We start from the raw sequence: 20,576 nt of genomic DNA, 5'->3' as shown, positions 1-20,576 counted from the left end.
GGTTTGGAGGGCACCTCTGGGCTGAGGACCCCACTGTCCCCAACTTGTCCATCAAGCCCACGGCGCCTCGGCTCTGGGCGGGGCTCTGGGCAACACGTCCGACTGGGAGACGGACACGGGGGGGGGGGGGTGCGGCCAGCTGGCCTGTGACCACACAGCCCCTGGGCCTTGGGAGTCTGTTTCCTGCCACCCCCCCCCCCCACCTCTCCTTGGAAATGTGCCCCCTGGCGCTCCAGCAAGGCGAGGATGCTGCCCCCAGGACACAGAGGTGCTGGGGAGAGGGGCGACAGACGGAGTGCGAGTCCTGGGCCTGACCCGGCAGCCCAGCGCCCGGGGCCCCACCGTGAGGCTGAGGGTCCGCACCACCATCGGCGTGGCACCAGCCTGGTCTCTGCCCCCCAAAGAAGGCAGCGGAGTTCTTGGTATTTTTCTTTCTACATTTTATTATTTCAAACCCGGTGAACAATTCCATAAAACGTGAAAAAAGCAAGGAAGTGTTCAACGCTGAAGGACCCGACCTGGGGAAGGGCACGAGGGGCGAGCCCCCAGCAGGCAGCGGCGGTTCCTAGGTTAGCGCTAAGGGCTGCGTGGAGGTTAATGGAGCCGGGCCGGCGGGACAGGCCTCTGTGAGGCTGGCAGCCCTCGGCCCGGCAGTGGGGGGGCGGGGGGCGCCCAGGGGCAGCCGGCAGAGGACGGGTGTAAACACACAGACACACTCAAGGCACGGAGTTGCTCGAATGGGGCTGGGGGGGAGCTGGTCAGGATCGGGCAGTTTTAAATAAGTTTTTCCTCTAAAAAGTTTTCTAAGTTTGCGATTTTTTTTTCCTTTCGTTTTTTAAAAAAGCGACGAGGATGAGCGGGTGGCCTGTGTCTCCGGAATGGTGGCGTCTCACGCTGCTTGTGCTTTTCCTTTGGGGCCTCCGAGCGGCGGAGCGGGTGGGGGGGGGGGGCAGGAGGCTCCCTGTAAACATCTGGCCTTGGGCGGGGGCCAGGGGCTGGGGCTGGGTGAAGCGGGGTCCCAGGCTGGCTGAGCTCCCCTCCCCCATCACAGGACAGGACAAGGGCTACACCCAGCACAGATGCCCAGGAAGGGGGCACCCCAGCTGTTCCCAGCACCTGGGACAAGGGCAGGCTTCAGACGGGGAAGCCTGTGGCACCCCTTTCCCCAAGTCTCGGGAGCTGAGGGAGGCAACGGGGAGCCAAGAACAGAGAGAGGGGGGAAGCGGTGGGGAGGGAGGTGGGGGGTGTGGTCCTCGTGCCCCCAACTTCCTCAGGAACTGGGGGAGCAGATTCGGCGACGGCCCTGAGGTGGGGGGCAGGCAGGGCACGGTCAGGAGGTAGACACTGTGTGACTCCTCCCACCCCGACAATGACCGCTCCTCTCCCACCCGCTCCTCTCCCACCGGCTCCTCTCCCACCCGCTCCTCTCCCACGGCTCGTTTACCAGGGACACAGCGGCCACCCAGAAGCCAGTGCCTGCTGCTGGGTTCCTTGGGGGAGGGGGTCTGAGCGCTGGCAGAGTCTTCCTGCCTCCCCAGGCCCCCGGGAGCCAGCCCCGCTCAGGACCCTCAAGGTCAGGACCCTCAAGGTCGGAGGCAAAGAGGGAGGAGCACAGAGCGGTCACTCTGAGCGGCAGTGGTGGCCCCGCGTCCTCCGGGCCGGCCCAGGGCCTGGTGGTGAGGAAGTGAGTTTTCTCCAAGGAGGGCCCAACAGCCCTTTGGCTCTGTCCCAGCGCAGACAGGCCCTTCTGGGGGGGGCCACGGGCAGCAGAGCCCCCGCCTGTGCTGCCTCCTCGGTGCCAGGCACTGGGGGGGGGGGGGCCCTCCTGACTCACCTGCCTGTGCGCCCCTCGTCCTCCGCTCCCATCGGGCACTCACCTGGACCCCTGCGTCCCTACTCTGGGCCAGTGGCCCTGCTCGGTCCCTCCCCAGCTCCCTGCCTGGCCCCGCCCTGGCCCCCCAACTCCCTGCCTGGCCCCCCAGTTCCCTGCCTGGCCCTGCCCTGTCCCCCCAAATCCCTGCCTGGCCCCGCCCTGTCCCCCCAACTCCCTGCCTGGCCCCCCAGCTCCCTGCCTGTCCCCCCCAGCTCCCTGCCTGGCCCCCCAGCTCCCTGCCTGGCCCCGCCCTGGCCCCCCAGCTCCCTGCCTGGCCCCGCTGGCTCACCGTCCCGCCAGGTCGGCTGCCCCTCAGAAGAGGCCGCAGTCCTTCAGGTTGTTCTTGATGATGACGTCGGTGACGGCGTCGAACACGAACTGCACGTTCTTGGTGTCGGTGGCGCACGTGAAGTGGGTGTAGATCTCCTTGGTGTCCTTGCGCTTGTTCAGGTCCTCGAACTTGCTCTGGATGTAGCCGGCGGCCTCCTCGTACTTGTTGGCCCCTGCGGGAGGCAGAGCGGTGAGGCCTGCCTGCGTGTGCCCACAGCAGACAGGGCGTGCGCATGTGCACAGGAGGAGTGTGCGCGCGCAGACACACCTGTGTGCGGGGGGATGCCCACGGGCACACGGAAGGGTCCGCCCCCAGGGTGGGAAGAAGGGCCCCCCACCTGTACGTCCCAAAAGCACCGGCCGGACCGAGGGCCCCACAGTGACCCTCTGTCCAGCAGGGGACGCTGCGAGGCCCAGCCCCACCTGTGTACTCGGGGAAGCAGATGGTCAGGGGGCTGTGCGTGATCTTCTCCTCGAACAGGTCCTTCTTGTTGAGGAAGAGGATGATGGACGTGTCCGTGAACCACTTGTTGTTGCAGATGCTGTCAAAGAGCTTCATGCTCTCGTGCATGCGGTTCTGGGGGCAGGAGAGCGCGGTCAGCCCCCCGCCTGTCCTCCCTGCCCCTCACCCCCCCGCCCCCCGTGGCCTCTCGGCGCCCACCATCTCCTCATCCTCCGCCAGCACCAGGTCGTAGGCGCTCAGCGCCACGCAGAAGATGATGGCCGTCACGCCCTCGAAGCAGTGGATCCACTTCTTCCGCTCCGACCGCTGGCCGCCCACGTCGAACATCCTGCGGACACAGGGCCCTCAGCTCCAGGGAAGGGAGGGGCTTCTGGGAGGGTCCCCGCGCCTTTCCTAGGTCGGCCACTGAGGACAGAGCCGCTCAGGGTGGGCGGCGACCCTCACGGACTCCACACGTGTCCCCTTCCCCCGCCTCTGGGCCAGGGAGTGTGTGGCCCGGCAGGGTCGGGGGGTCAGCAGGGCAGGGTCGGGGGGTCAGCAGAGCAGGTGAGCTGCTGGCAAGAGTGGGGCTGGGGGTCCAGGAGCAGCCCTGGGGGAGGTCCCTCCCCCGTCATCCCGGGCTGGCGCCCGCCTCTCCACCCTGCCCTGCCCGCTCACTTGAAGTGCAGGTCCTTGAAGGTGAAGTGCGTCTCCACGATGCCTGTGGTCTTCACCCGGGTCCGCAGCACGTCCTGCTGGGTGGGGATGTAGTCGCTCTGCGCGATGCGCTCCAGGTCGTTCAGGTAGCTGGAGGGGGGGTGGGGGCGTCAGGGGGGCCAGCAGGGGCCTCCTGACCTGCATGGCACTCGCTGCGCAGATGAGGAAACCTGGACCGGAATCCCTGGGCGCCCACCTGTCCATCAGGCCCGGGAGGGGCAGCTCGGTGCCTGTGGCCGGCCCAGCCCCGCACCAGGTCTGAGCCAGGCCTGCCTCAGCTGGGGGCCCGGGCGGTAGCGCTGCAGGTGCAGGGGTGGGAGGGGACAGATCAGCTCTCAGTGAGGGGCTCGGGACGCCAATCTGCAATTATGGGTCAGCTGTGGAGCAGCCTGGCGTGCCCGTGGATGCGGGGCTGGGCGGATGGGCAGTGGGCCGGCCAGGCCAGGGGGCTCCTGCCAAGCACCCACTGCACTGGGCTCCTGAGGGGCTTCGTGTGACCAGCTCCCTGATTAGCTCCCGACCAGGGCCAGCCTGCTGCCGGCCTGTGTCCTGCTGTGTCCGGGGCTGGTCCAGGCCGCCCAGGGCTGATGTCCTGCCCCTGGGGCAGGGCTGCCGGGCCGGCCTTGGTTCCCACCAGCAGCCTGGCCAGAGGGAAATGACCTCAGAGACACAGACAGAACAGAAAAACAGGAAGAGCCGTGGGGGCCGTGACGCATGTGCTGTCACCTCCACACCAGGCCCCGCCCCCTCCTGAGCGCTGGAGGCCCCCTGGGTGGCTCCACAGCAGTCCCTCCCTTCTCAATAGGAGGGCTCACCCCAGGGACCCGCTGCCCCAGGGCGGCCCTGGAGGATGGCTGAGGAGAGGGGCGTCCCTGTCCCCTGCAGTGTCCCAGTCCACCCCCACCCGCAGTGAAGGCATAAACCTGCCGGGAGAGCAGGGCCCGCGTTCACTGCTGAATCCCCACCCAGAACAGCCTGGGCACCCAGCGGGCGCTGACAGGAAGGAGAAGGGAACGGGGGAGGAGTGGGAAGTGGCCTGGCAGGCGGCTCGTGCCCGCCCTCTTTGAGGCCTGGGCACTGATTGACGGCCCACAGCTCTGCTGGTGCTGAGCCTGTGACCGTGGGAGGGCAGCACGGAGGCCCTGAGGCCCGTGTTTGGCTGAGACTGTGCAGCGTGTGGGGCGGGGGGTGGGGGTGCGCTCACAGGGGGTTCAGACAGACCTCTGTGAGGGCGGGGGCTGTCCACATAACGGCCAGGGCTCGGGGTCACGGCCAGTGGCATGCCTCCCACCCCTCCTGAGGCCCTGCCCGCGGAGGGCTCCGGGCCGGTGGGCAGTGGGGCATGGTATGTGCAGGCCAGGAGGAGGCGAGTACAGGGTCGCAGCCTATCTGGGGGGCACCGTCCACGGCCATGGGTGTCGCCCACAGCCCTGCAGCCTCAGCACCGCCGCCAGCCTGTCTGTCCTACTCCCCACGGGCACTCGGCGCCCTGCGCCAGGCGTGGCACGTGGCAGGTACTTCAGGAAAGGCGGCGAGGGCATCGTCCTGCGGGCTGGGCCTCCGGGGCTCCTGGGATCCCGTGACGCCCCAGCCGGTCCTGAGCTCAGCCAAGGGCCAGCAGGGTGAGCGCTGGGGTCCTGGGCTCCACCCACACACGTGTCACTGCCCAGACCATGCCCCCCCCGCCCAGCCAGCCTGAACTTCCCGTGACCGCAGGCCCAGTCAGCACTTTACCCCCGGGAGCTGGCACAGGCTGGGCCCTGCCCATCCCCCCAAGCCCAGGGCAGACTCCCCGGAGGCACCCCTCGCGGGCCCTGCCCCAGCGGCCGCCACCACAGAGACCCGAGGTGTCACTGCTTGGGGCTTGTCTGCTCCACTCGCCCGTGTCCCTGAAGCCGTGCCCAGGACCTGGCCCAGAGCCGGTGGCAGCAAACGCTCCTTTAGCACGACGGTGTGTGAGGACAGAGGAGACGCCGGCGGCCCGTAGGGGAGGGCTGTGTAAGCCCCTGCCTGGCCTCCTCCTGGCCTCTACATACCCTGCCTCCCGCCCCAAGCCAGCCCCGCAAGACCTGGGCTGACAGCCCCAGCGTCAGCGCCCAGCAGCCCGCCCCGCCCCGCCCCGCGGGCGCACTCACTAGGCAGCGGAGTCGTTGAGCTGGTACTCCCGGGAGCGGCTGAAGCAGGCCTGCACGCCCTGGTCGGCCCAGAGCCTCCGGATAACGCCGGACAGGTCCTCGGGGAGCACGCCCTGCTCCTCGGCCGTGCAGGACAGCGCAAACAGCTGCCGGGCGTCGTCCTGGGGACCGCAGGGGGGTCAGCAGTCACAAGGGCAGGCGGCCCGGGGACGGGGCCCAGGCTGGGGAGCCCTCGTACCGTGCGGGAGGGGTCGGCGAAGTCGATCTGCAGGTTGCCCATGGCTTTGACGATGGCCATGATGGACTGGGTGGTGTTGCTGTAGACCACCGCCCGGTACTGCCGGCATTCCTCCTCGGAGTAGCCGTCCTCATGGATGATCCTGGCACCAGGGGCGGGTTAACGGCACGGGCCACAGGGCGCGGCCACCTGGGGGCGGGGCCTGCAGGGACCCACTTCCGAGGGGATGGGACTGCCCCCCACCCCGGGCCTGAGGACGGGTGGCTGCCTCTGGGAGCGCCCTGGCCGGGCCCAGAAGAGGGGGGACCGAGGCTGGGAGGCCCGTCCACACCCAGCACTCACTTCATCTGCTTGACGATGGTGCTCTTCCCCGACTCCCCGGCACCTGGAACGGAGGGCGTGGGTCAGGGAGCGGCCGTGGGCTCCACGGGCCCGAGGGCCCCGCCGCCTGCAGCCCTGGAGGCCGAGCTCATCCTCCCACCAACTGCACAGGGAGATGGGGGCAGGCGGGGGAGATGGGGGCAGGCGGGCAGCAGAGCAGCAGAGCAGGCGGGGCCGTGTAGTCAAGGCAACCGAGACACTGGCGCCCTATAGTGGCCTCTCCCCAGACTTGGCCTCCCACAGCCCGCCGTGCTCCCCACGGCCTGCAGGAGTCGTCCTGCCATCGCACTGGCAGGCTGGCGCTGGCAGGAAGGCGCCCTCACGCTCCAGCCGGGCAGCGGCCTCCTCCCACACTCGGCGGAGCTGCCAAGGGCCCTGGGATGGGCACGGCGTCATGCTCTTGTCTCCAGACCTGGCCCAGGGCCAAGCCCTCTGCCTGCGGCGCCCAGGTCTGCCCTGAGCAGATGGAGACCGGGCCGGGGGCCGGGCAGTGTGACACGCAGGCATGCAGGCAGGCACCCGCCGTGCTCTCACCGTGCTCCCCTGGCCTGGCAGACCCACCCCGTGTCTCCCCTTGGCCAGGGTGAGGGGTCTGCTGGCAGCTCTCCTGGGACGGGCACAGCAGCCCGGACAGCGCTCCCACTTCCCAGAGGACAATGCGGCTCAGAAAAGCGAAGTCTGGTCCCAAGATCATGGGCCGGGACTCAGCCCAGCCCTTCTCCAGGTAGGGCTCAGACCCTGTGGGCCGATGCCCGGGAGTTAAAACCGCAGATTCCCTGGTGTCCTCCCAGACACAGCCAGGCCCAAAGCCCGCATTCCCCAGGGGAGGGTGCCGACCAGGGGGTGGAGCGGTGGGGACAGGGCCTCCCCTCTCTCCCCCTACCAGGGTTGCCCACTGTCCCCGCTACCCCGGCCCCATTACTGCCCATCACAGCTGCACTTGCCAGGCACTGCCTCTTGCCACCGCCCGGCCTTTGCCCACGGAGCTCTCCTTGCTGGGCCACCTCCCCGCGCCCCACCGACACGTGCCCCAACCCTCCTGACCACCGCGGCAGGTCTGTGCCTCGGAGCAGCTCAGCAGGGTGAGTGGGTAGGTCCCACGTGGGGACTCTGGCCCTCGGGGTCCGTGAAGACGCCTCAGAGGATGGAGTGGCTGACACGCAAACTAACACGAGCAACAAGAATAACAGAACAGCCTGCCGTGTGGCTCAGTGGCTGAGCGTCGGCCTACGAACCAGGAGGTCAGGTTCGATTCCCGGCCAAGGGCACAGGCCCGGGTTGCGGGCTCGATCCCCAGTGGGGGGTGTGCAGGAGGCAGCCAAGCAATGCTTCTCTCTCATCATGGATGTCTCTCTCTCCCCCTCTTCCTTCCTCTCCGAAATCGATAGAACAGATTAAAAAGAGTAACAGCAGTGATGACCACAGCAAAGCACGAACAGGCCCACGCCAGCAGATGCTGCTCCAGGCCCATCCCGCCCGCTAAGTAACCACCCGTCCTGTCCTCAGCCCACCTGCCCCGTGGGGGCGCGGAGGCTGCTCCCCGGGCGCAGTCCCGTGTGGCCGTCTGTCCGAGTGCAGTGCCTCGCAAGCGGCCCCGAGTGCCCGGGCGGCAGCCGGACCACGTTCACGCCATGCAGTCTCCGCAGGGCCCTCCGGGCAGCAGCAGAGCCCGCGGCCGCCTCCCCGCGCCCCAGAGCCGCGCATTGCCAGGCGCCGAGGCGCAGCTGTGGCCCTGGGTGTGTTCCCAACCCAGAGGCCCTCCAAGAAGGGGCTGGGCTCCCCTCACAGGCGCCACCAGCTGCCTGGCATCGTGGGCAGAGCACGGGGAGTGGCGTGTGGGGGGGGCAGTGAGGCCCTCTATGGCAGGCGCCCTCAAACTACGGCCCGCGGGCCACATGCGGCCCGCCGAGGACCTTTATCCGGCCCGCCGGGTGTTTCTGCCGTTTTGGTTTTTTACTTCAAAATAAGATATGTGCGGTGTGCATAGGAATTTGTTCATAGTTTTTTTTTTTAAACTATAGTCCGGCCCTTCAACGGTCTGAGGGACAGTGAACTGGCCCCCTGTTTAAAAAGTTTGAGGACCCCTGGTCTATGGGGTCAGTCCCCGGGCACCGGAGGCCCCAGTCCCGGTGTCCGCTGGGCGTGGGCGGTGGTCGGATGGCAGCACCCTTCCCCGCACCGCGGAGCAGCCAGGACCCGCCGCCCGCACACCCACCTGCTGACTGCCCCGCCTAGTGACTGCGTGAGTGTCCCTCCTGCCCGGCACTTCCCACGGGGCAGGCGGGAGGGGCCGGGAGCCACAGAGTCGGAGTCTCGGCCAGGACCGGGGCCTCGCGGGGCAGCGGAGGCCCAGGATGTGCGGTGATGGGTCAGATCAACACGCCATCCCCACCCCGGCGAACGGACACAGAGCGACAGCTCTCCCGCTCGGGGCTGAGGTCAGGGTGAGGGCTGTCGCTTCTGGTGTAACTCTGCGGCCCCGTCCGCCTGAGCCACAGTGTCCCTGCTGGCCCGTGGACCACTCTCTTGGCGAATGTTGTGGGCGAGGCAGGGACCTTGCCCGGTGACGGGGATGACAGCACAAACGCGCTTTGCATCTGATTTTCCTGGCGGGGACAGACTGGCAGACACCACGGGGCGGGCAGGAGCCAGGATGCTTTGCTCCCTGCCCCGGCAGCCGAGGGCCCACTCCCTGTCCCTGGGGAGCCTCAGTGCCCCCTGCCCTCACACCCTAAGAGTTCAGAGGGCACTCTGCCCGGAGCAGGGCTCGCTGCAGAAAGACTCCCGCTCGACAGGTGGGCATCCAAGGTCCTGGAGCCCCATCCTGGACTTAGGTGGGAAGGAGAGAGTGGTAGGACAAAGCGGGGTGCTGGCGGCCAGGCAGGAAGCAGGGGGACACGGGGACAGAATCAGGGGCAGGAACAGCGAGGGCAGGTCAGGGGGCCAGGGGCAGAGGGGGTGGGACCACGACGCTGGTGGGATGGGGGGACGAGGACCCTGGCTCTCGGGGTCAGTCTCACTCATCACTCCCCCGGTGGCCCCCTTCCCATCGCGGCCTACGGTGCTGCCACCATAGAAGCTGGCACTTGGCTCAGAGTCTGCCTGCAACTTGCACCTCGCTGACCCTGGGCACCCAGTCCCGCCGGCTTCCCTCGCCGGCTCCGGCTTGCCTCCACGGGGGGGGGGGGGGGGTGCGGGGGGGCAGGGGCCTCCTGCCCAGAGGGCCCACCATGCACGCTCCTGCTCAGAAGGCCGAGAGGCCCCGCAGAGCCCGGGGTGGCCAGAGTGTTCCCACGGCCACGCCTCCTCTCCGCCCTTGCCCAGGGCGGGCGCAGCTGCTGGGCCCCGGGAGGGAGACGGCAGTAATTGCCCTGATGTGCCGGCCCCAGCGGCTGTTCTGCTAGAACATCTGCTTCCACTCCGGAGCGGGGGGGGGGGGGGGGGGGGGGGGGGGCATGGAGGAGGGAGCAGATGGGGAAGGAGGACCAGGCCACAGGGCCCTGTGCAGCAGGCGCTCGGCCACCAGGCCAGCTGCATGACCCGAAGGCCAGCATCAGGTCACTGCTGCCTGTCCATCTCGGACCCTCTACCTCCTGGCCCGGGCTCTGCCCTGCTGGGAGGCCCCGACACGCCACTGTCCTCTCTGGCCTCAGTTTCCCCTCCGCAGACACTGCCGAGCCTCGGATGGCCAGCCCGCTTACCTCTCACTTTCAGAGCTTCGCCCAGAGGGGGACCCAGACCTGTGCCCGCCCCGGTGCCCACGCTGGTCCTCCCTGCGGTCTCAGAGCCGAGTCCCTCCTGCCCGGTCCTGGCACCGCATCGGTGAAACAGGACACCGTCCTCCTGGGAGCGGGCTGAGGGTGAGCACGCAGCTCTCAGAGCCGGGCGCCCAGGAGAATCGAGATAAAAGTTATTAGCAGAGCTGCTGCCCTGGGGAAGATCACAGATCTCCCCGAGCGCTCGCCCGAGCAGCGCCCAGTGACCTGCTGCGAGGCCATGCCAGCCACAACCTGCCCGCGGCTGGCGGGGAGGGAGCTTCAGGCTTTCCGAGAAAGCGGGGGCCAGGGACAGGACCGGGGGGCCAGGGGCAGGGATGGGGGGCCGGAGGCAGGGATGGGGGGCCGGGGGACCGGTGGCGGCGCTGGCTCAGCAGGCGGGTCCTTTGCTCTGAGTCCCACTTCCCCCCACACAGCGGCTCCTTCCTGCCCGGTGCTCAGGCGGACACGGCACTCGAAGGCCCCGGCGGGTGGGCTGCCCCGGACACGTGGCCGGAGCCGCAGCCGACGTGGCAGGCCCAGCGCGGAGCGGTGGCCGTGACCACAGGGCAGCCGGGCAAGCAGCCCAGCTCCAACCCACAGCACGGCCCGCCCCACGGCCGCCACCCTCCACCGCCTGCCCCGGGGGCACGGGGGAAGGTGGGGTGCACCCTGGGAAGCCCCCCCCAAAGGCAGCCCGAGCACCACCTCCCACTCCCGTCCCAGGACGGTGCCACGTCTCCGGCCCCAGCCCGCGGTGCGGCTCCCCCCTCGGCTCCCGCCCCTCCTGCAGCCGCAGGTCCCGGCCTCCACCACCAGGGGGCGCCGGAGGCCGGGAGGAGGGGGGGTGCTGGGGAGCATCTGTTTCTGAAAAGCGGCCTCCGGCGGGCCCTTGGGGGCGGGGCCTGGACCCTCACCCACCCCGCCCGGAGCCTGGGAAGCCGGGGTCTGGGAGACCCAGCGCCGGGAACAATGGGGGGGAGGGGAGGGGCCGCCAGACAAAGGCCCTGGAGCCCCGCCCGGCAGCTCTTCCTTCCTCCAGGGGCCGCTCCGATCTGGCCCCGCTCCCTGGAAGGGGCTCCGCTCCCCGGAAGGGGCTCCGCGTGGGTCTGCGCTGAGGGCGTCTGGGATGGGCCTTGCCTTCCCCTCGGTGCCCCAACAGACCGGAACCCCCTCCCTCCACGGGGGCGGCCTCCAGCAGCGCCCAGGGGCTCGCGACGTCCATCAGGGAAGTGCCAACCATGGGCCCGGCCTGCCTCTGCCAAGTCAGCGCTCTCTGTGCCAGAGGAACCCGCCCGCCAGACAGACAGACAGACACAGACAGACAGACACACAGACAGACAGAGACACAGACAGACAGAGACACAGAGAGACAGACACGCAGAGAGAGGGTGTGCGGGGCAGGACGGGCCTCCCCGGGGCCCTGCCCACTGTGCAGAGGGAAACTGAGGCACTGGGTCAGGAAGGCCGCCTGGAGGAGGCCCTGAGGCCTGTTGGGCCTTAAGGCGACAGGTCTCACCCTGGAGATGCCCGGGGCACAAGGGGAGCCAGGCCGTTGGGCACACCCTCTTCCCCCTGCTTCTTCATGTAAGGAACCCCTTTGCTGTTTAGAGAAGCTAACCCCCCACTTCTCAGTCACTATGGTGGCCCTGGGGGAGGTGCCCAGTGCCCTTAGGGAGTGTGCCAAGCCCCAGGCCTGCCCGGAGGCCTCCCTGGTCCACACTCACCCCAGACTAGCCCAGGGTCTCGCCCAAGCCAGCAGCCGTGTCCCCGCGAGCCCTGGGGCCAGGCTGCGAATGATGGCACCCCGTCCCAGCACTGGGCCCCGAGGGGGAGGGGCAGCCTGAGGTCCCGCCCAGAGGCAGGGGCAGCAGGTGCTCCAGGGCCGGAGGGCCTGAGGGGTCGCGAGGATGCGCGCTCTGCTCCGCGTGGCTCACAGCCCAGGAGGCCTGCGGCATCTGCTCTGTCCTGAGTCCCTCAGGCCCCTCAGGCCCCGGGCCGGCCTGACCACACAGAGCAGAGCCCCTGGGACCCCGTGCAGAGGGGAGGCCACACACCGAGGCCAAGGAGCAGGGGGACCTGCCTCGGCACGGGACACATTCCGTGGCACACCGTCCCGCACGCACACACGAGCCCCCGCAGCCCGTGCTCAGGGCGGAGCCCCCTGCGGGAAACCCTGTCCTCAGGACCACTCCCAGTCTTCTCCACGCTCAGGACCCCAGCCCCTGGCGGCGGTGGGCGGTGGGAGAGCAAGCGTAACACGAGCGGGAGCGAAGCTCTGAGGTGCCTGACTCGGACCGGAGGGGCTGGCAGGAGAGGCAGGAAGCAAAAACGGGGCGCTGCACGGCCCAGGGCAGGTTCTGGCTTGGAGCAGGGACAGGATTCAGGCGCAGCCCGGGTCCTGCCCTGGGGCACACAGTCCCCTCTCCTTCTCCTCAGAGATGGGCCCACGCAGACCAGCAGCACGCAGCACCCACAGCCCAGCTGGTCTCCCGGCTCCTCCTCCTGGCCAGCTGGGCACAGGCTCCTGTGAGGCCACGGTCGTGCTCAAAACCCCTGCCCGGGTCACACCTTGGTGTCTCCACTTCCTGGGCAAGTCATGTCATGTCCCGGGCCTCAGTTTCCCCATCAGTGAAATGAGTGTAAGTCAGACCCGCCCCTGAAGAGTCCGGCCCCACGACAGCCCAGGCTCCATCAGGCAGCTGCTCTTGTCCCCAGAGGCCGAGCGAAGGGCCCAGGCCAGTGGCCGGCAGCAGGGGGGACTCTGTCCAGCCCGGGCAGGGGAAACCCGGAGTGAGCTCATGCGGGGCCGCGGCTCCGCTTCCGGGCATTCATGGGGCCTGCAGCCGGCCTTCCGGCCCCGAGGGCCCTGGCCGCTCGGAACGCACAGCAGCTCTGCCTTCCTGCCAGCTCCCGCCGCCCGCGTCCCTCTCCCATCCACTTCCTGTGGTCAGAGCAGGGGCGGGGAGCCGCCTCAGGATCGCCGCGGCCGCTGGGCTCCTAGGCCGGGGCGCTGGGCAGGGCCAGGCCGGGCTGACTCTCACCCGGAGGCGCCCAGCAGGGCGGCGCAGGGGGAGCGATGAGCCCGAGCAGGTGGCCTCCCCGTCCAGCTCTCCGTGGACGGCTCCCCGGCCCGCCCCCAGCAGAGCGGGGCCCTCTGGCCTCTTCCTCTTTGGGGCTCCTCCTCCTCCAGCTGCTTCCTCCTTTTCCTCTGGCTCGGACTCCACTTCCCCAGCCGCCCAGCCCTGCCGCCGCCTCCACCGCCCTCCGCCTGCCGGACACAGTCCCCGCCGGGACACAGTGGGCGCCGCCATCGCCACCCCCTTTGCATATTTTGAAGCCGTAGCAGCTGTGACACCAGGGACGCACCAAGCCACAAGGACACCTCAACAAGCCCTGTCCCAGCCACCTGTAGGTTTTGGCTCCCGCTGGCCTGGCTCTCGCTGCCAAGCCCTGGATGTACACGCAGGGCGCCCAGCAAACGTTTGGCTGTTCCAGGGAGACTGTCCTTCCCAAGCCGCCAAGATGGCCACCGCCCCAAGAAGCAGCATTGGGGTGAGGGTGTGCTGTTTTGTTGTTTTTTAAAAATATATTTTTATTGCTTTCAGAGAGGAAGGGAGAGGGAGAGATAGAAACATCAATGATGAGAGAGAATCATTGATTGGCTGTCTCTTGCACGCCCCTCACTGGGGATTGAGCCCACAACCTGGGCATGTGCTCTTGCCCAAAATCGAACCCGGGACCCTTCAGCCTGCAGGCTGACGCTCTATCCACTGAGCCAAACCAGCCAGAGCTGGGCTGGGGTTCAGTAAGAACAAGAGCTCCAGGCTAGAGGAGCTGGGCAGAGGCCACACCCTGGACTATGGCTGAGGGGGGGCTGCCTCAGAGCACCAGGTACCAGGGCCACCCTCTAAGAGCCTAGCTCCCAGGGCGCCTTGCAGGGCATTCTTAGGCGGGGCCCGTGAGCCGTGGCCCAGCCAGAACCCGCTGACCCCTTCCCCTCACTGAACTCCTAGGTGGGGACCTTGCCCTGCGCTGTTGGGAAGATGGACAGAGACTGGCCTGGGCCCTGCCCCCACCCACCCCACCCCCATCTGTCCAGTCCTGTCTCCCCACAGCACCAAGGGGTGTAGGGGGCAGCACTGGGGCTCTGGTCAGACCTCTCATCACCTGCTGGGGGGTGTGGTTGTGCGACAAGGGCTTGGTCCCTCGGTGGCTAAGAGCTTCTGTGAACAAAGCTTCCTCCATCCTGTTCCTGCCAAAGGGATGGGTGGTGCCCGGCCGGCGTGGCTCAGGGGCTGAGCATCGACTTATGAACCAGGAGGTCACGGTCTGACTCCCCATCAGGGCATGCGCCCAGGTTGCAGCTAGATCCCCAGTGTGGGGGCGTGCAGGAGGCAGCTGATCCATGCTTCTCTCTCATCATTGATGTTTCTCTCTCTCTCTCCCTCTCCCTTCCTCTCTGAAATCAATGCAGATATATTAAAAAATAAAATAATGGGGCTTTTAGAGACAAAGACCAAGAGAGACGCAGCCAGGGACTGGTGTCAAGGGCAGGTATACAGGACCAGCCCTGCTGGAGGCCTGGGGACCTCGCTGGATCCCACCTGACCGGCTGCCCAGGCCCCCATCTGGCAGCCGAGGCTCCAGCTCAGCACAATGGAGTCCCGAGGCTGCGGGGCCTGGCATGGAGGCCTGCGCTCCAGCTGCCTTCCGTCCACCCAGCCACAAGGGCTCATTCTCTTCTCACCACGGCGGCCCTCTGCCCGGGCTTCTCCGCCCACCCGCCTGGGACACCCTCTGCAAGGCCACCCAGCCTCACCCAGCCGCCCAGCTCCAGGGCATCCCCCGAAGGACCCGTCTCACGCCTGCCCTACGGGGGCCTCAGGCCGCCGGCCCAGCACTGGGCAGGGGCTGAGCTCGCGGGGCGGGGCACGACGCGGGCAGAAGGTGTCAGAAATGGATCAGACCCCCCTCATCCTAGCGCCGGAGCTCCCGCACTGCCCGCCCGGGAAGACAAAGCCTGGCCCAGCCTGGGGGAGGGGTGGGAAGAAGAGACTGGGAGGCCCAAGCTGCCCCGCCCCCATTCAAATGCTAATGAGCTCCAGCCGGGAAGGCGAAGGCGGTGGGGGGAAAAGGAGGGACTGGAGGAAGGCTGGGTCCCTAGACCCCCAGGAAGGCGGCTCAGCCCCCCTCCCCCGCACCCCCGGGCTGGGCTTAAGGTCCCCAGGACAGTCTGTCGCTCCAGGTGGCACCAACTGTCTACACTACACGCCATGGTCTCCCCACTTGCTGTGAGCAACTGCCTGAGGTCAAGGAAGGGGGTTCCCCAAAACTCCATACTGGGGCCGAGCAGCCTGGAGGCTGGGGAGACCCCTCCCTGCCAAACTCTCAGCTCTGCAGGGGTCCGCAGAAGGCCCTGGCCGGTTCCCACCCGCCCGGCTCTGGGGCACTCCCCACCTGTGGCTGCAGCGGGCTCCGGTGCTCGGGCCCTGGAGGGAGGGCGGACCAGGTGTACCCGTGCTGGGCTGCCCATCCCGGGCACCAGGTGGGGCTGGGATTTGAACCCAGATCGGGCGACCCCAAGAGCTGGTCCAGGGGGGGTGAGCCAGGAAACCGGCACCCCAGGGCTTGGAACCCAGGCCAGGTCTCCCCGCCTCGGTACCTTGCGGAGTGGGCCCCGTGGCCCCCCTTGTCTGGCCCTAGCAAATGTCATTTTTCAAGACTACCCAGCAGGCCCCTTCCTAGGAGGCACCCCCACTTTCACCCATCACCAGGCCAGCTAGGACCGCAGGCAGCAGCCCTGGAGTTACACACACTGAACAGGCACCTGCCGCGGGCCAGGCCCTTTGTTAGAGACACAGACAGGACAAAGGCCATCCACCGCCTTCCTAACCCCAATGGAGCCCTGGCTTGTACAGTCTGCGCTGCTGAGCCCTGCTCCGGTCTGAGCCCCGAGAGCTAGACAGGCCTGCGACAGTCCCCAGATAGCCTGAGCAAGCTGGGGCCCCTCTGAGGTCACCCCGAGAGGAAGGGGCTGACCACAAAGCCACTCTCCCGTAGGAAGAGCTGGAGTCCCTACTGTGTGCCATGCCCCGGACAGGCTGCAGGCTGGTCAGCGAGAGTCCCACCCGGAGTGGGGGGAGGGCACAGCCTGTGGTGAGACCAGCAGGAAAAAGCCTACGAAACTTCCGTCTCAGGACCCCCCCAATCCTGGCCATTGGCCTGGCACCAAGCCCTTGCCACCTACCGGCCCACGACACGCCGGGCCGTGGCTCATCTCACGCCATCCACCATCCCCAAGACCAAGTTCAGGAGCACTCCCTTCACTCAACAGTCAGACAAGGAGCGTCCAGTGGGTGCCAGGCGCCATGCCTAGCCCAGGAGGAGTCCTGCCATCTCAAGGGTGGGCGGGCAGCTGTGCCCAGACACAGGCTCTGAGGGGGAAGCGGCAGTGCCAGAGCCGGGGTGCACCCAGCCTTGGCGAAGGGGCTGCCGGGAAGGTGCCGGTGGTGGTCCCCGGGCAGAGCCTTGAAGAGGAGGCGTGAGTTCGGTGGAACCGGAAAGCACACCAAGTGAGGGGGCAGGCGGAGCGCCAGGGGCTGAGGAGCCGCCGTGTTTACACGCCGAGGCTTTCCCGGCCGCGACTGACACTCTCCTCGGCCCACACAAGCCCGTCTGAAATCAGAGACACCCCCAAACCCAGACTCCGGCTTCCCTTCCCGAACGCCCAGCCCAAGGCCCAGATCCCACCTGGGGATGAGGGGCGGCGGTGTCCCTGGAGCGGGGCTGATATCAACACCTCGGCCCCCCACCCAGCTGCCAGGAGAGCCTCTCCCCAGTGCGCCCATGGGCCTCTGCCGGGTGACAGAGCTGTGCCCGCCGCTGGCGCTCTCCCCAGGACGGGAAGGAGCCGGGTGCGGGCGGGGCGGCGGGCGTGGTTCTGGCCGGGAAGGCAGGCTGGCAGGGACCCAGCGTGAGTCCCGTTGCCTGGACGGGGCCTTCCCGCTATGTGGGCCGGGCGCCCGGCACTGGGCTGCCCCACGGGCTCCCGTCGCCTCGCGGCACCTGGCGGGAAAGGGCCCGCCGGCCAGGACGCTCCCGGGCGGCCAGGCAGATGGGCCCTCAGTGCCGCAGGGTCTCAGCACCCCGCTCCGGCAGGCACCGCCATGAGCCCCTGTCCTCCCCACCTGGGCCCGGGCACAACGCTGGCCCCACGCGGGGAGCCCGTCCCACAGAGGAAGCAAAGCCACGGGCAGGAAGCTGAGGGGGCCCCGGAGCCGGACCCTGCACCCCGTTCCGCCAGCCCAGTGCGGAGGGGAGCTGGGCCCCAACCCGAGCTGCTCCCCGCCCCAAGCTCGGCTGCCCCAGGGACCGGCCGGGAAGAGGCTGCCTGGAGGCCGGGGCGGACCGGGAGGCAGCAGGACGGCCCCCTCCCAGCCCGGCGGGCGTTCCGCCGCGAGGCACCCCTCGCCGCCGTTCGCAGCGGAGACAGGAAGAGGCGAGCGCCCGACGCACAACAGCCCGGGAGGCCGGCCGCCGCCCCTTCCCGCCCCTTCTCTTCCTCCCGCGGAGAGCGGATGCCATTTTGAAACCTCCGGGCTGTGCCCCTGAGGCCAGGCCCCCAGGGACAGTCAACAGATGGGCGGCGGACGGAAGACACGCCGCCCCGGCCCTAAGCCGCGGGGAAGGCCCCGTCTCTCAGCCCGGGGACCCCACAGCGACTCGGGGTGAGGGGCCACACACCCCCACACCATCCAGCCTCCAAGCTGCTGGGGGGGCTCCCCCCACCCTGAAACCCCCCAGACCAGGCTGCCACGGGGCACACACCTGCTCCCGGTGGGAGGCTGGCCGGGGGCAAATACAGGGCCCACAGCCTCTGCGAAAGCCCCCTCCGAGCCCCCCACTGCCGCCACACTCCCCGCCGGCCCCCCGCAGGGCTCAGCATCCCCCGCCCAGCCTGCGGCCCAGAAGGGGTCGGGAAGCCCGGCAGGTCCGCAGCTCTCGCCCGCCCGCCGCCCGCCAGGGCAGCAACATGTCGGCTGTCTCTCCACTTCCACTTCCCCCACCCCTCCGGCAGCCACCATCTTCCCTGGGCTGGAAGGCGCCGCGACCCAAACTCCTCAGCCTCGGCCTGTCCCTGGCCTCCCTCACAGCCCCGCGGGGCGTAGGCGCTGGGAGCAGACCCCAGCAGCTCCCCCAGGGGGGCAGTGGAGTCTCCGTCGGGGGTCGGGCCCATCGTGCAGGGCGGATGGGGGCCTCTGGGGGAGGCCAGAGTGTGGGAGAGGACGTGGGGGGGGAGCGGGTGTGAGAAGTGATGCATGGAGCAGGGGTCTCTAAAGGTTTGGGGGTTCCAGCTGGAGAGAGGGCTCATGAGCAGTCAGCGTTTCCCAATCACAGGGCCCCTTGGGGTCAGGATGCACAGGTGGGTATGGGGTCCAGAGTAGAGATGGGCACAGAGGGGGAAGGAGGGGGGGGGCTGGCAGGGGCCTCAGGGATACTCATGCCAGTGGGAATAGGGGGAGCAAGTAGGGGGAGAGGTGGTGCCTGAGGGTGGGCGCTGACTGGGGTTCTGAGGGTCTGTGCATTTGGTCCGCCCAGGGCGATGGTCCCGCAGAGTTCAGGGCAGCTTACGTAGGGGCGGAAGTGGGTGGGTTTGGGGGTTTGGGATGAGTTGAGGGTCTGACCTAGAGTCTGGACTATGGATCAGAGGTCTAGGCCAAGCCAGCGTTTTGAATCATTATTTGGGTATCCTGGCCAGGCCGGGTCGGGGGGTGCAGGCCCAGTCTGGGGGTTCAAAGCCCTAGCCTGGGTGTCCAAGTCCTTGGGGGTTTGGAGCGGGAATAGCGGTCCCAGCGCAGGACGCGGCCTCACCCAACAGCAGCAACTTCACCTCCCGCGCCGCCTTCTCGCCGTCTTCCCGCAGGTTCTTGTCGATCATCTTGGAGCGCTCGGCCGCCGCCTTGTCCTCGGCGCTCACCGTGCAGCCCATCCCGCCGCCCGCCGGCCCGGCCGCCGCCCGGCCCCCACACGGCCCCCGGCCCGGCTCGGCCCCGCGCGACCCGCTCCGCTCCCGCCGCCGGCGCTCTCCGGGCAGCTCTCGGGTCCGTAGTTCCGAGCGTCTGCGGGCGGCGCCTTCCAGGGCTCCGCGCACCGACGGCGGGGCGGGCCTGGGGTGGGGCCGGGGCGAGCCGGCCTGGGACTGGGCCGGGGCGGGCCCGGGGGCGGGGCCGTGGGGATCCTGGGCCGCTGATTGGCTCGCGGGCGGAGCGGAGACGTGAGGCGCCGCCCAGGCTCGGGCCAGGCTGGGGGCGGGGCCTCGCCGCGGGAGAGCCGTAGCGGCAGAGCCGAGCCGGGAGGGATTGGACTCGGGCCGCCTGCCGGCGAGGCCGGGCTCCGATTGGGTCGGAACGCCTGGCTCCTCCGCGGCCGGACGGCGGGGGCGGGAGGATCGCGGAGCCCGGGGGCGGGGATCCGGGGCGCCGAGCAGGAACCAGCCCTCGGAGCTGCTGCGAGTTGCGTGCGCGGCGCGGGGAAGGCGTGTCCTCGTCGCTGGTTCGAGTTGATGAACCCAATAAACTTGTTCCGGGATCCACGGAGCCCCGAGCCTCTCGGCCGAGGCTTCCTCCGTCCTCAGGAGGGCTTGGCCGGTTTAAAACACAAAACGAAACAAGTCTCCCGGACAGGCGCTCAGCATGGCCTCCTGACCCCCTCCCCACCACAGCCCACGCCTAAACCCGGGGGCACACGGTAGTCCTCGCTCTCCCTCCCTCTCTTTCTCTCAAATCAATTTAAGAAGTCTATTGCCACCTCTACACCTTCTCTGGCACCCAGGGTTTATCTCTCCATCCTTCTCTGATCGCCAGGAGGCATCCTCCTACAGGTAGCCATCCTGGACTGCAGCCTGGGACCCCCAAACTGTGACCCAAAGGAGAGAGAGGAAGGAGAGAGATGCCGCCTGACTTCTGGAAACATAGTGGCCATGACCTTATGGCCTTTCCACTAGACAGAGGCTGCGACCCTATGCATTTCTAGTGGACAGCTGGGGAGGCCTCAACCCACCGACGAGGAAGGCCCCACAGCCCCCCGCGCAGCACCGGCTCCCTCCCTCCCACCCTGGCACACATCTTGTTGCAGCTCACGGGTCTCGGGCGGCCTGGTGTGTCCCTATCTGAGCGGCGCCTGGCTGAGGAGCCACTGGCCTGTGAGTCCTCCAATGGCTCCCCCTGGGCTCCCTCCTTCCTGGAGCCAAAGCTCAGGCAGGCGCTGCCGCAAGCATGCAGCAAACATGGAGACACATGATGCCCACGTGGGACACAGACACGCAGAGCGATGCTCTCTAGGTGCCTCTGACCCACGGAACACCATAAAAAACGGCACCGCAGCCGGGAACACAGCCGGCCAGTGGTTCTCCTCTCCCCCCACCGGCTCCGCCCCATGCTTGAGAGCTGATCCTCCCTCCTCTGGCCTCCCCAGTCAGCTCCTAGCAACAGCCAACAGCTCTTGCAGTTGCCGGGCAACAGGGAGAACCTGTCAGCTCCTTGGAGGCCAGGCTCACCAGCGGTGGGCCCACACAGACCCCAATGGATGGAGGCGGGGCGGGACGGGGCCCTGGGAGGCATGGCCGCCTCCAGCCCCAGTCAGGTTATGGAGTCCTCGCACTCTTCCCACCTCTTAGCTCCTCCTTTCCAGTTAAGTGCTTTTC

General features: G+C 68.3%; 1 protein-coding gene across 1 annotated transcript; it reads right to left on the bottom strand.

Annotated features, from left to right (window-relative positions):
• Nucleotides 1-432: 432 nt before the first annotated feature.
• On the bottom strand, nucleotides 433-19,016 carry GNAI2 (G protein subunit alpha i2). Its single transcript, XM_079794887.1, has 9 exons — nucleotides 18,746-19,016; nucleotides 6,078-6,120; nucleotides 5,736-5,877; nucleotides 5,498-5,658; nucleotides 3,324-3,452; nucleotides 2,865-2,994; nucleotides 2,627-2,780; nucleotides 2,163-2,376; nucleotides 433-1,303 (listed from the first exon to the last, which is right to left on the bottom strand). The coding sequence occupies exons 1-8, from the start codon at nucleotides 18,861-18,863 to the stop codon at nucleotides 2,186-2,188; spliced, it is 1,068 nt and encodes a 355-aa protein (XP_079651013.1). The 5' UTR covers nucleotides 18,864-19,016; the 3' UTR covers nucleotides 433-1,303; nucleotides 2,163-2,185.
• Nucleotides 19,017-20,576: the final 1,560 nt, after the last annotated feature.

The sequence above is a fragment of the Cnephaeus nilssonii genome (assembly GCF_951640355.1).
Source record: "Cnephaeus nilssonii genome assembly, chromosome: 17".
Classification (NCBI taxonomy): domain Eukaryota; kingdom Metazoa; phylum Chordata; class Mammalia; order Chiroptera; family Vespertilionidae; genus Cnephaeus; species Cnephaeus nilssonii.
Note: the sequence above shows the minus strand (reverse complement) of the source record. Positions and strands in the feature narration are given on the sequence as shown.